Genomic DNA, 13452 nt, shown 5'->3' with positions numbered 1-13452 from the left:
AATATCAGGCCTATAAATTACCTTATTATAGCCAAGTTGCACATCTATGGATCGGGCCAAATCTACTCTTTCCAATGGCAGGGTTCAATTTGGATTTAGTATCACCTGGCGTGCAGCAAGAACCGTGAATGAAATCTACTGTAAGTACAGTTCATTTCTTATAATGGATATGGCTCCGCCATTTTGAATCGGTTTGCAACACGCATTTTTGTTAAATGTTCACAGAAAGGTAGAAAAACTAACTGTGTTCTAATTTATATATAAGAGAAATTCAAAAGATTCATCCACAAGTCATTTGCTTGACAGAAGTTGGCATGAGCTGGGTAATGTCGTTTTTAGAAACGTTAACGCTCATTGAGAGCTCTGGATGTCCTCTCCTCATATGACTACAAACAAAATGGTGTCTCGGACCTTTTAGCGTCTATATTCGCTTGTTTATGAATACATTTCCTGATATTTCACTAACACTTCAACCTATTGGTAAACACATGTATTGTTGAAAATATACACTATGACTGCTGTTTTGACAGGATTATAGGGGTGTAACGGTACACAAAAACCACAGTTCGGTACGTAACTTGGTTTTGAAGTCACGGTTCGGTACGGGTTTTCGGTACAGTGGGGGAAAGTTTGGCTTTCCATGTTCCACTCAGGGGTGATGTAGTGTGCAGTAACTAATTGTACTTGTAGGGCTGTCAACGAATATTCTATATTGAAATTAATAATTGACTTGTACAGGGGGGAAAAAAGAATTATTAAATTAGATCTTGAAAAAAACAGCCCCTGGTGGGCTAACATTAGTGGTTTGGTTAGTTGGTTAACATACCGTTGTATTCGTTCGGTACACAGCCGTTCGGTACGGTATGGTACACACTGAAACGGTTCCGAATCGGTACGGATACGTATACCTTTACATCCCTACAGGATTAGGGTCTTTACTCTTGGCTACATTTAATAATAAAAAAACGCAACATACAGTCTGTAGACGTGGATTAATGACGTGATGTCATTTTGGGTTCGGTACCGGACCCGTCGGGCTTAAGAGGTGGTATAGGGCACTTTCGATATATGGGTTTTTTGACCACCAGACAAAGTATAATTCAGCCTGTAGGCACACAGTGTTAGCTACTGTTGCTTAGCAACACACATACTTCCAGAAAGTGGGGTAGAGAAAAAATAAATCCCTGTAGGGATCAAATCAGCATCTTGACTTTTTTATAGATACAATCTTCTGTGTTTATGTTGTAAAAGACACTCAGGAGGCCCATGTTCTACACTTTAATGACCCTGCTGGCTTTCTCTATAATGACTACGGCTCAGACTGGAGCTAAAGTAAAAGGCTATGAAAAGAGAACACTCTTACATCCTCCTCACAGCAATGTGATTATGCTTTCAGGGATGACTTTGATTCATTTATTTATTCATGACGGGGACTGCCGTTTTCACAACTTCATCCCAATAAACAGCTATGCTATTGGTTAGGGGTGTAACGGTACACGTATTTGTACCGAACCGTTTCGGTACGGGACCTTCGGTTCAGTACGCGCTGTGTGTACCGAACGAATGCAACGTTACTTTAACCACTAATGGAACGCACATGAAGACTGTTTTTTTTTTGCGTGCGGAACTGAATTCAAAACTCCAAATTCACCCCCAAAATATAATTTATGCAAAGGGGTGGATTATGTTCGTTCACCCCACGGACACCACTGAGAGATTACCTGTCATTTAGCATAGCCTCATCATAGTATGGTGAATGCAAATGACAAGCCAGGACTAGAAGACCTACCCCCCCACACACACACACCGGCAGGGCTCCGGTTCAAGCTCCGGCTCCGTTCTGGAGCCTCTGAACTAGGGCTGCAACGATTAGTCGACATAATCGACGACGTCGATTATAAAAAAAACGTCGACGAGGAATTGTTGCGTCGATTAGTCATTAAAAAAAATAAAAAATTATTATACTTTTTTTTTTTTTTTTTTTTTTTTGCACTGTGCCTATCTTTGTGAAAGTGGCTTCTCAGCTCTGGTCCAGCCAGCTGAAGACTTCTTAGCTTAACATAACAGACCGACAGTAAGTTTGGGGGAACTAATGGGATAACTGGGGATGTTGTTTGGTCCTGACAAGAGTCTCAAAGCAACTCTGAGGTCATGCTCAATGTCCAATCTGTTCCTCTGCTCTGTCTTCAGCTGGACCAGAGCTGAGAAGCCACTTTCACAAAGATAGGTAGTGCAATAAAAAATAAAAAATAATTTTTATATAATTGTTTTTCTATTAGTCGACTAATCGAAAAAATAATCGACAGATTAGTCGACTACCAAAATAGTCATTAGTTGCAGCCCTACTCTGAACCTTGGTGCTTTCTGGCGAACCAGCCCGCGTTTTCACCTATTTAAGCGGAACCAACGTTCCACCATCCTCCGTCATCAACGGGGGCCGCTACTCAGGCGGAGGTAAACTCAACCATTATGAACGCGGCTTCAAAGGTTCGGCATTGCACCATGCCACTCAACAGGTAGCGATCTCAAAATGAGATTCGATTCAAATGTATTGTCATTATACAGCACAAATACAATACACCATCCAACCAGAGTGGATAAATAAATGCTCCAGAAATAAAATAAATAAATGCATAAATGAATTAATTATATAAAAAATGTTGTAATTAAACCATTAGGGACCTGCATGACGCTTCTTTCTCTGCATGATGCCTCCGATACTGCCTAAAATTCTGGTATCGGTATCGGCGAGTACCCTCTAATTCTATGCTCCGATACCATATGACGTAATTTATCAACAACACGCGGTATCCTCCTGCTGAGAGTGAGCGTTATAAAACAAACGTGTTTTTAATCCACTGTGAATTAAAGTGTCAATGCTGTTTGTCATTTTAACAGCAGATACTTTCTTAAATGCCATCGTCCCGACAGCGGTGTGACAGGGAGCTTGCTGGTGTTATTTAGCATTAGCTGAAGAGCTAGTTTTAGCTTAACGTTACCTTGGCTAAAGTTGGGACTATTCATAATCCAGCAATAATGGCTGCAGACCTGCAAGCAAAGTACAGCAAGTTGACAAAGGAGTATTCCAAGGTAAATCAATTTTTCACCAGTAACGTTACATTCTTTCCATCTACCGGTAGCTCACGCTAGCTAACCTAGCTCACGTTAACGTGGCTAACCTAGTGTCGTCACTGATCGACAATTAGTGACATAATGCGGACAGACAATGTTTAGCTTTTAGTGCCAAATGGCGGAGTCTCAAAAGAGAATGTTGAATATTTATTGTCCATTAAAAATCACAACATACGCTACTAGCCAGAGCCTCTGCTAGGAGCTAACAAAAACAGAGCAGCCTGGATAGGAAGTGCAACAACGTAGAACGTCCGTGCGGAACCAATGTACCAACAACCATTCCGTGGGTGAACTCATTGAGCATTAGTTGTCAATTAATGATACTAATATTAATCTATACAATCATCTGTTTTTGAATAAATACCATTACTTTCTAGTAGGGTTGGGCGATTAATCGATTTGATCGATTAATTCGAATGAATGATTTAGGATGATTTTGAAAATGTGTAATCGATTTTCAAAAAATAAAAAATTATTATTATGAATGAATGACTTTTTTATATAGCACCCTCCACAGCACGAATGCACAGGGTGCTTTACACTACAGCTTATATAAAAAACACAACAAAACAAAATCAGAAATAAATGACACCAACCAACAGACGGCAAAAAAACAGTGAAACCAGATAAAAAAGTAGAATAAAATAATTTGGATAAAATCATGAGTCACTAATTAAAAAACAAAACTATAGGAACAGTGAGGACAAGAAAAAGTGCCTATGTATGACCAAAGGCCTGTCTGAACAAATGTGTTTTTAGTTGTTTTTTAAAAGAGTTTACAGAGGGGGCAGGTCCAGGGGGAGAGCGTTCCAGAGCCTTGGTGCCGTCACCTCGAAGGCTCGACCACCCCTTGTTTTCAGCCTGGACCTGGGGACCTCCGGTGCTGATCGGCAGACCAGAGTGAGCGGGTGTTGGTGTAGGGATGGATGAGTTCAGTGATGTAGATAGGGGCCTGACCATCGAGTGCTCTGAAAGTGAAAGTGAGGACTTTGAAGTGAATTCTATAGTGTACCGGGAGCCAGTGCAGGGATACCAGAATGGGAGTGATGTGACATGATTTTTTTGACCTTGTGAGTAGCCTGGCTGCAGCATTTTGGACCATTTGTAGTTTGTCTGTGGATGATTTGGTGAGACAGGGGAAAAGTGAGTTGCAATAGTCAAGCCTAGAGGAAATAAAAGCATGCACGGACAGTTCTAGTTCAGAGTGAGATATGATGGTGCGTAGTTTTGCAATGTTTCTGAGGAAAGAAGCAGGTGCGTGTGAGTGTTTTGACATGTTTGTCTAGGTTCATGGCCTGGTCGAAGACAACACCCAGGTTTCTCAGGTGGGGACGTATGTTGTCTTTAAGGGACCCCAAGTGAGTGGCCACTCTAGCTGGCAGCTGCAGTCTTTTCAGCTGCTACGATCAGCACCTCAGTTTTTTTTGCATTTAACTGGAGGAAGTTACTCCCCATCCAGCTCTCAATGCCGAGCAGGCACTCCTGGAGAAGGCTGAGTTTCTCCAAATTGTCGGGTTTAAAAGAGCAGAGTAGTTGTATGTCGTCTGCGTAGCAGTGGTATTTAATGCCTGTGAATTTATTGATGAGGAGGCCTAGGGGAAGCATGTAAATGGCAAAAAGGAGTGGTCCTAGCACCGATCCCTGTGGTACCCCACATGAGAGGGGGGTGGGGTCAGATTTAAAAGGACCCACAGCCACCGAGAATGTTCTCCCCCTTAAGTAAGAGGAAAACCAGCTTAGAGCGCTCCCAGAGAGGCCCACCCACTCCATGAGCCTGTCCAAAAGGATGCTGTGGTTGACCGATATATATATATATATAAAAAAGAAGTTTTATAATTTATATAATATAATTCTTTTTTTAATGTATGCACTGGTATCGGATCGGTATCGGCCGATACACAAAGCTTAGGTATCGGATCGGGAAGGAAAAAATGGTATCGGAACATCTCTAGTTGGTGACCGTCCTGGACGCGCGAGAGGAACAGTGCTGTCCACCTACCTGTGCAACACGACAAGTGATGCTAATTTGTTATTGCCTCAAATTGGGGAATCTTATTCGTGGTCCATGTGATATTGTGGTGTGTCACCACACATGTATCTATACATGGGAAACACTGACTTTAGTCATGTAGAACATTGGTTCTCAACCTCCTCCAAACATTAATCAAGTTAAATAGAAATCATTGTAAGTTCACCATTTTGTCCATGCTTAAATAATTTGTTTTCTGTATTTTTGCTCCAATCCCAATTTTAGTCGTTATGCCAATTCCCTTCCTGGTCGTTGCGCGCATTGCCCCACTGTCGGCCTGGGGAGGGTGTAGAACTACCACATGCCTCCTCCGATACATGTGGAGTCAGCCAGCCGCTTCTTTTCACCTGACAGCGAGGACTCTCTCTGGGGGAATGTAACGCGTGCGGAGGTTCACGCTATTTCCCCCCGATCCCCTCCCTGCTGAACAGGCGCCCCGACCAACCAGTAGGAACCGCAGTTCACAACGACCAGGACACACACCCCGCCGGCTTCCCACCCGCTAACACTGCCAATTGTGTTAGTAGGGACGACTGACCAAGCCGGAGGTACCGCTGACAGCTGGATTCGATCCCAGAGTCTCTGCGGTGGTAGGCGAGTGCATTCTCCACTGCGCTACCCTGCCGCTCCTTATTCTGTCCATGCTTGACTATGTAGAGGGTCATGAACAGCCATCCCTCTTGTTTTTAGGGGTCACAAACTGCCGACACTATTTCCTCAACTATCCTCAACAGTAGTAGGTCCAACTTGAGGAAAATGTAAGGAAATTGTTGAGGCAATAGTGTCCATTGAGCGGTCTAAACAGTGGAAGATTTTCATTTCACAGATGAATCTGCACATGGACAGATTCTGCATCTGTGAGTGACATCACTTACTGTCACCCCCCCCCCCCCCTCCACAACTCCTGCCATCAGACCTCTCAACCCCCCCACCCCCATCCCTCCCAACTCACCCCAGGACCCCTCAGGGCCTTTGGTAGCGCCGGCTCCCCCCTCTGGTTGTCTTTGTTTATGTCCTTAAGGAGACCCAGGAGGCCCATGTCTTGTCGCGTAGTGGCTCTGCTTGGCCTCTGCTCCCATTGGGCATGGCTGGGAAGGGAAAGTTTTCGACCCAGCGAGGCTATTTATAGACCGTTTATATGTCTAGTGAGGCCACTGCGCCTTCACAGTACGTATCCGGGTGCTTGTGTTGAAAGCAATGACTATAGGTTGGGCTGCTTGGTTATGGCAAAAAAATCAGTGATTATTTTTTATTGATATTGAAATCATGATTATTAATCACGATTACTCATTGATTTGATAATATCATAATAATAATAATTGCTTGGATTATATAAGACCTTTCAAGAAACCCAAGGACGCTTTACAATGCAACAAAGACAAACTCATAAGGAATAGACTAAATATATCGTAATAACAATAAAGGACAGGGAGACGACTAGAGGGGCGTAGGCCTTTGTGAATAGGTGGGGTTTTAGGGCTTGTCTTGAAGTAATCCAGGTGTGTAGCAGAGTGTATCTCAGCCGGGAGAGGGTTCCAGAGGGTGAGGGCCGCCACGCTGAAGGCTCTGTCCCTGGGGGACGGAGAGCAGATCCATGTCTGAGGATTGCAGCCTCTGGAAGGGGCTGTAGAGGTGGAGGAGGTCAGATAGGTATTGGGGGGGGGGGAGAGCATGGAGGGATTTTCTTGTACGAGACATGGGTGCAGCCAGGGCTTGGTGTACTGTAGGTGAGAACTAGGGATGGGTACCTTTCACATTTGAACTGATACCGGTACCTGTGAATCGATACCGGTACCCAACGGTACCTTTTTTCGGTACTTTAGTCTCAAGACATTTTATTTACCTACCTCAGTCGTAAAAAAAATCCAAACTTCAAATAACTACAATTTCGACAGTTTTCGGCTTGTCATTGCTCCGACTGCTTTGTTGTTGAATCAAGTCAAATCAAGTCAAGTAAGCATATATTGTGCGTGTGAACGTTGACATAAAAAAAAAAGTAAAAAAAAAAAGTAAATTTTTATTTTTATTATTTTTTATTTATTTTTTGGTTTCTCACTTGATTCGATACTCGGTAGTACCGACGTGTTTCGGTTCGGTGCCTCAAAAGTACCGAATTCGGTACCCATCCCTAGTGAGAACCCTGGCAGCTGAGTGCTGCACACATACTGGAGACCTGTCCGACTCCTGGGTATCATGTAATGGAGAAACGCACCGTGGCTCCCTCCTCCCTCTCAACATGAGCTGAAACTACTGTTGGGGCTCGAGGTTGAGCGCACCGCTGTGAAGGAAGAAGGGTGTGCTGCATCATGTACAACACGAGAAAATAAGAGCAACGCGACAAACGGTAATCGTTTTTTCTCGATTCTCTTGTTTTCATGATCGTGGGAATCCAAAATCGTAATTGAAATTGAAACTCGATTAATTGCCCAGCCCTATCCGTAGGTACGATGGTGTGCTACAATATGGAATAACTATCACGTTATCATTCTTTTGACAGACATCGCAATCAACCCATCTCAAGCTCTGCCCTCTTTTCTTGACCCTCCAATCACAACTATTGCGTTTTCCTTCATTTTAATAATTGTTTTCTGGTACCGCTTTCCTCAGTCAAGCTAAGAAAGAGAGGGTGGAACTTGAGATAGGTCAATTGCGATATGAGTCATGATGTTTGAGGGAATTGTACTTTTATTGCATCATTATTTAAATGTTAATTGAAAAAAGTATTAAAATGACGATGTGATTTTGTACCAACAAAGATGTGTTCTTACGTCTGTATTATTATTATTATTATTTGGTAATGGGTACATATTAAAAAAATAAACTATGTAATGAGTGAAGTCACTGGCAAAAACGTCTGATGACTTTAGTTTAAAGTTTAAACCACATCTTTTTCCACCATTATTAAATTACCCAAAGCATTTTTCTCTGCATTATATTTAGGGTTGCACCGATCCGACCTTTTCAGTCCCGATACCTGGGATTTGGGTATCGGCTAATACCGAGTACCGATCCGATACCCATTGTTAAATTAATAAACTATGCCTCACCAGGGTTTCCCATCAATGACCTAGACGGCCCGCCACAGTCTAATTAGTCCCGCCACAGTTGTATAATGAACCAAAATTATTATTATTATTTTTTTTAACTTTTCTTTTTTTTCTATTTTTTTTTTTATATAAAGTTTGCCAATAGGGATTTATCAGTAGTATTGGCAGTGGTAGTAGTCGTAATAGTAATCCACTATATATTTTTATTTTCTAAAAAAATAAACCAGTTCAACACAGGTAACCACTTTTGCTTCATTTCTTTGATGGCTCAAATGTCTGCTCTAGTCCAGTGGTTCCCAAACCTCTCCTCGAGACACCATGTATTTGTTAAATTCCACCACCAGCACACCTTGATTCAACTAATAAAGGGCTAGTTAAGTTGAATCAGGTGTGCTGGTGGTGGAATTTAACAAATACATTGAACGGCTGGGGTGCTTCGAGGAGAGGATTGGGAAGCACTAGACTAGTCGATTTTGTGTTTTGAGCACAAAGTTCATCATAGAATCTAGCCTCTTTATTTTGCGCTCAAAGTGCACCAGATTGATGCATTTAACTTTTAAATGTACACACAAAAAACGTTTTCGGGGGGGCATGCCCCCGGACCCCCCTAGAGGGTCGGAGGTTCACCCCCCATAGTCTCTGGAAATCCTGTGGGAAACACTGCTCACTGTGTGGAAGAGACTGGGATAATCTTTTTGTGCAAGGCAACATCAGGCTTGACTTAAAGCATTACTTTCCTAACTTAGTGAAACAAAATGTAACAAATTAACACATAGATATAAATGTCATCTGTGTACATATATATATATATACATATTTTGTAATACAATTGATTGAATAAAGCATAAAAGAATATATGAATATTTAAATTGTCCCCGATACCCAATCTAGCTATTTTAGTCATATCGGGGGCCGATATCAACATTGGATCGGTGCATCCCTAATTATATTCTGTAAAAGAAAGGTTTTCATATTGACCAACTTATATGCCGATGCCGAAATATGTCTGTGATAGGCCAATATCGTCTGATTAATCGGTCGGGCTCTAAATGGTGGACCAGGTTATCTCTTCAGCGCCACAATAAGCTACTTCATTTAGGACGGTAACACTAACACAGCCTCCTTGGTGCAGACTGCACACATCTCAAAATATTCATGTGTGCTATTTTCTCAAAAACACTTTCTTATGTATAATCACCTTTTTTTATTACAATCGGCTGTCATTTGCCTACTAAGATTTCTGCCAACGCTGATGGAGGCTAATCCATCACCGAACACTAGGAATAGGATGTGTGAAGGTCAACGTCTGAATTTAAGATTAACTCTCTCTCTCTCTCTCTCTCTCTCTCTCTCTCTCTCTCTCTCTCTCTCTCTCTCTCTCTCTCTCCCTCTCTGTCTCTCTCTCTCTCTCTCTCTCTCTCTCTCTCTCTCTCCTCTCTCTCTCTCTCTCTGTCTCTGTCTCTGTCTCACTCTCCTCTCTCTCTCCCTCTCTCTCTCTCTCTCTCTCTGTCTCACTCTCTCTCTCTCTCTAGTGGTGATCCATGGTATCTGGTTCTATGATAAGGAGGACTGTCAGCGTATCGCACAGAAGATGAAGAGGTGAGTATTGGATAACCTCCTCAACATTTATCTTCCTCGATACACTCGATACGAGTTGGGTACGACTAGTGCTGCGCAATCCATAAAAGGCTACCATCTCAAACCACCACACACACACACACACACACACACACACACACACACACACACACACACACACACACACACACACACACACACACACACACACACACACACACACACGTCACACACACTTGCTGGAATATTACTCCCACTAAACCTCTCTGTACTCAATGTTAAATAATGCAGCCAGTGTAGCTAATTGAGCACATCTGTTGCCTCACTGGAGAAAGAATATTTATGTGTGGAGCACATTTCCAAGCTAACTGCTATTAACACACAGGTCCCAGAGTGACTGCTATTAACACACAGGTCCCAGAGTGACTGCTGTTAACACACAGGTCCCAGAGTGACTGCTATTAACACACAGGTCCCAGAGTGACTGCTGTTAACACACAGGTCCCAGAGTGACTGCTGTTAACACACAGGTCCCAGAGTGACTGCTGTTAACACACAGGTCCCAGAGTGACTGCTGTTAACACACAGGTCCCAGAGTGACTGCTGTTAACACACAGGTCCCAGAGTGACTGCTGTTAACACACAGGTCCCAGAGTGACTGCTGTTAACACACAGGTCCCAGAGTGACTGCTATTAACACACAGGTCCCAGAGTGACTGTTATTAACACACAGGTCCCAGAGTGACTGCTATTAACACACAGGTCCCAGAGTGACTGCTATTAACACACAGGTCCCAGAGTGACTGTTATTAACACACAGGTCCCAGAGTGACTGCTATTAACACACAGGTCCCAGAGTGACTGCTATTAACACACAGGTCCCAGAGTGACTGTTATTAACACACAGGTCCCAGAGTGACTGCTATTAACACACAGGTCCCAGAGTGACTGCTGTTAACACACAGGTCCCAGAGTGACTGCTATTAACACACAGGTCCCAGAGTGACTGCTATTAACACACAGGTCCCAGAGTGACTGCTATTAACACACAGGTCCCAGAGTGACTGCTATTAACACACAGGTCCCAGAGTGACTGCTATTAACACACAGGTCCCAGAGTGACTGCTATTAACACACAGGTCCCAGAGTGACTGCTATTAACCTGAATGACTGTTAGTGTTTACAGACTCAGAGGACCTGCCTGTCTGCCTGCTCACCTGTCTGTCTGTCTGTCTGTCTGTCTGTCTGTCTGTCTGTCTGTCTGTCTGTCTGTCTGTCTGTCTGTCTGTCTGTCTGTCCAATCCTGTCCCCTTGTGTACCTGTCTGTCTGTCTATCTGTCTGTCTGTCTGTCTGTCTGTCTATCTGTCTGTCTGTCTGTTCTAACTCTTCCTGTCTCCCGCGTAGCTGCCTGTCTCTCACTAAGCTAGTTTTAAAGGACCCTTTAATAAACCTTCCGTATTGTCGCAGTGAATGGGTTAACCGTTTGGTAGTGCGGGCAGTGAACGGGTTAAAGTGAGCTCAAAAGAAAGTTAATTGAAAGCACACAGCTGTAATTCTTGTTTATGTAACCTGTGTCTGTGTCTCTCTCTCTCTCTCTCTCTCTCTCTCTCTCTCTCCCTCTCTCCCTCTCCCTCTTCCCCCCCAGTCTGACACAGCAGGAGCAGGTGTTGGCTCAGTCTCAGGGAGGGTGGCTGTCACCAGGAGGAGTCAACAGAGGAGTCATTAAAGGAGGAGGAGGAGGAGGAGGAGGAGGAGGAGGAGGAGGAGGAGGAGGAGGGGCAGCAGCAGAGGGGAAGGCTGTTGACATCCTACAAATGCTGACCAAGGCTCGTAGTGAATATGACAAGGTACACTCAGATTTCACATTCAGATTGGTTCATTATGTCACGTCTTCCATACAGTACAGGCATACATTATTGAAAAACGCTTGTCTTGGCTCCTCTGCCTCGTAGCAGCGACGTACAGTAATACAATGGGACATCAGGGGGGGGGGGAGCTATAGAAATAGCATAAAGAAATAATGGCATAATATCCCTCATTTACAATACAAATTTTCAGACATCAACTGACATTTACAATACTCGTCATATAAAGTGTGTAAAGTGGCAACACGAACAATGTTAAGGTAGCTCTAGACTATAAACACAACAATCACAGCACGAGTGTAATGTGTGCAAAGCAGCAGTAGGAATGACGTAAAAAAAAAAAGCACTAAATTACAATATAACAATCACAGTCTGGATGTAGTGTGTGCAGTAGCAGCCGAAACAACGATAAAGTAGCGTCAAGTTATAGTATAATGATCACTGTATAATAGGGATGCTCGATATTGGCTTTTTTACCGATATTGTCCAACTCTTGATTTCCGATACCGATATCAACCGATACCGATATATGCAGGGTTCGCCCCCCCCAAAACGGAATAATTTCAGGTAATTAACATTACATATCTCTTGTCGTGTAATTAACACAACATTATGCATACTTTGACAATAAATAAAATAATAATTTGTTCTTACTTGCTTGCCTGGGTAAATAAAGGTTAAATAAATGTAAAAGAAATTAAAAGAAATATTATAATTTTTTTTTAAACCGATACCGATATTTTCCGATATCACATTTTTATGCCAATATAATATGGGACATCCCTACTGTATAATGATCACAGTACGGGTGTAGTGTGTGTGAAGGTGGCAGCGGAGGCACGATAAATAGCACAAAGTGGTGACTCAGTAATAGTGAGCGAGTAGCAGGGACAATCTGTCCCTGAGCCTGCTGGTCCGGCCCCATCAGACGCCATCAGTCTGAAACAGTCCAGGGTTGGGCCGGTCTGTGATCAACCTGCAGGCTTTACTGTAGGGCTGGACGGTATAAACGGTATAGAAAGTACACCAGTATGAATTTGCCCTACGGTATGGATTTTGACAGTATCGAGCACCCTTTGAAACCTTGTATCTTACCCTGTATTACGTTCAAATCCCTCCGGGCGCAGTTTTCTGGGTCAGTTGAGTTGAGCAGTTCGCCCGATCACATTGAGAAGCGTGAAATGCCCCCGATGCATGTGTTGTGGTGGATTATGTTGGCGACATGATGGACACCAATACTGGGAATCACGATCAGACAATTGGAATATTCTTTTTGGGGTACCTCCTAGTGAAGGTAAGGACTATATGACATCAATCCTGCTTTGATCCAACCATGATTTCACATCGATCGCAACAACCATGTGTAACGTTACTCCACAACGTATGCCGTTGGTGACGATCAAAGCATATAAAAAAAACGACCCCCCCCCCCCCCCCCCCCTTTCATGCATTCATGATGAAACATAATACCTATTATATGCATTTGATTTGGAAATAGTAGCGTGTCCAGGCGAGCAACGCCAATGCTTTTAGTGAAATTCACGTATTGCTCCATATCGCTGTTTTCTGGGATTACCGGTAGTGTAGGATAATAATAGTATTCAAATAGGAATAGAGTCAAATGACTTGCTCGCTCAGAGGGTCCAGATAATAAGGTTTATTACCCAGATCAAATCAAATCATTACAACAATAGAGAATATGGCTGGAGATCTTACCTAAACAGACCAGCTCCGTCAGTCAGGTAAAAAGATCTCCTTCCCCAGTTGGGGGAGCAGTTAAGTACCAGGTGAACAATGGGG

The 13452-nt window shown here is 43.1% G+C and overlaps 1 protein-coding gene across 2 annotated transcripts in view; it reads left to right on the top strand.

Annotated features, from left to right (window-relative positions):
• dcp1b (decapping mRNA 1B) overlaps nucleotides 1-13452 on the top strand; it is an 81128-nt gene that overhangs the window by 22915 nt on the left and 44761 nt on the right. For both annotated transcript variants that reach the window (XR_014620558.1, XM_084330435.1), the window contains exons 4-5: nucleotides 9741-9807; nucleotides 11433-11634. Coding sequence is in view for 1 of the 2 variants with exons in the window: in XM_084330435.1 (XP_084186561.1) it covers nucleotides 9741-9807; nucleotides 11433-11634 (269 nt within the window). In the remaining variant the exon portion in view is untranslated. The remainder of the gene's footprint in view (nucleotides 1-9740; nucleotides 9808-11432; nucleotides 11635-13452) is intronic.

The sequence above is a fragment of the Notolepis coatsorum genome (genome assembly GCF_963971535.1).
Source record: "Notolepis coatsorum genome assembly, chromosome: 15".
In the NCBI taxonomy this organism is placed as follows: domain Eukaryota; kingdom Metazoa; phylum Chordata; class Actinopteri; order Aulopiformes; family Paralepididae; genus Notolepis; species Notolepis coatsorum.
This window is presented reverse-complemented; position numbering and strand designations above follow the sequence as displayed.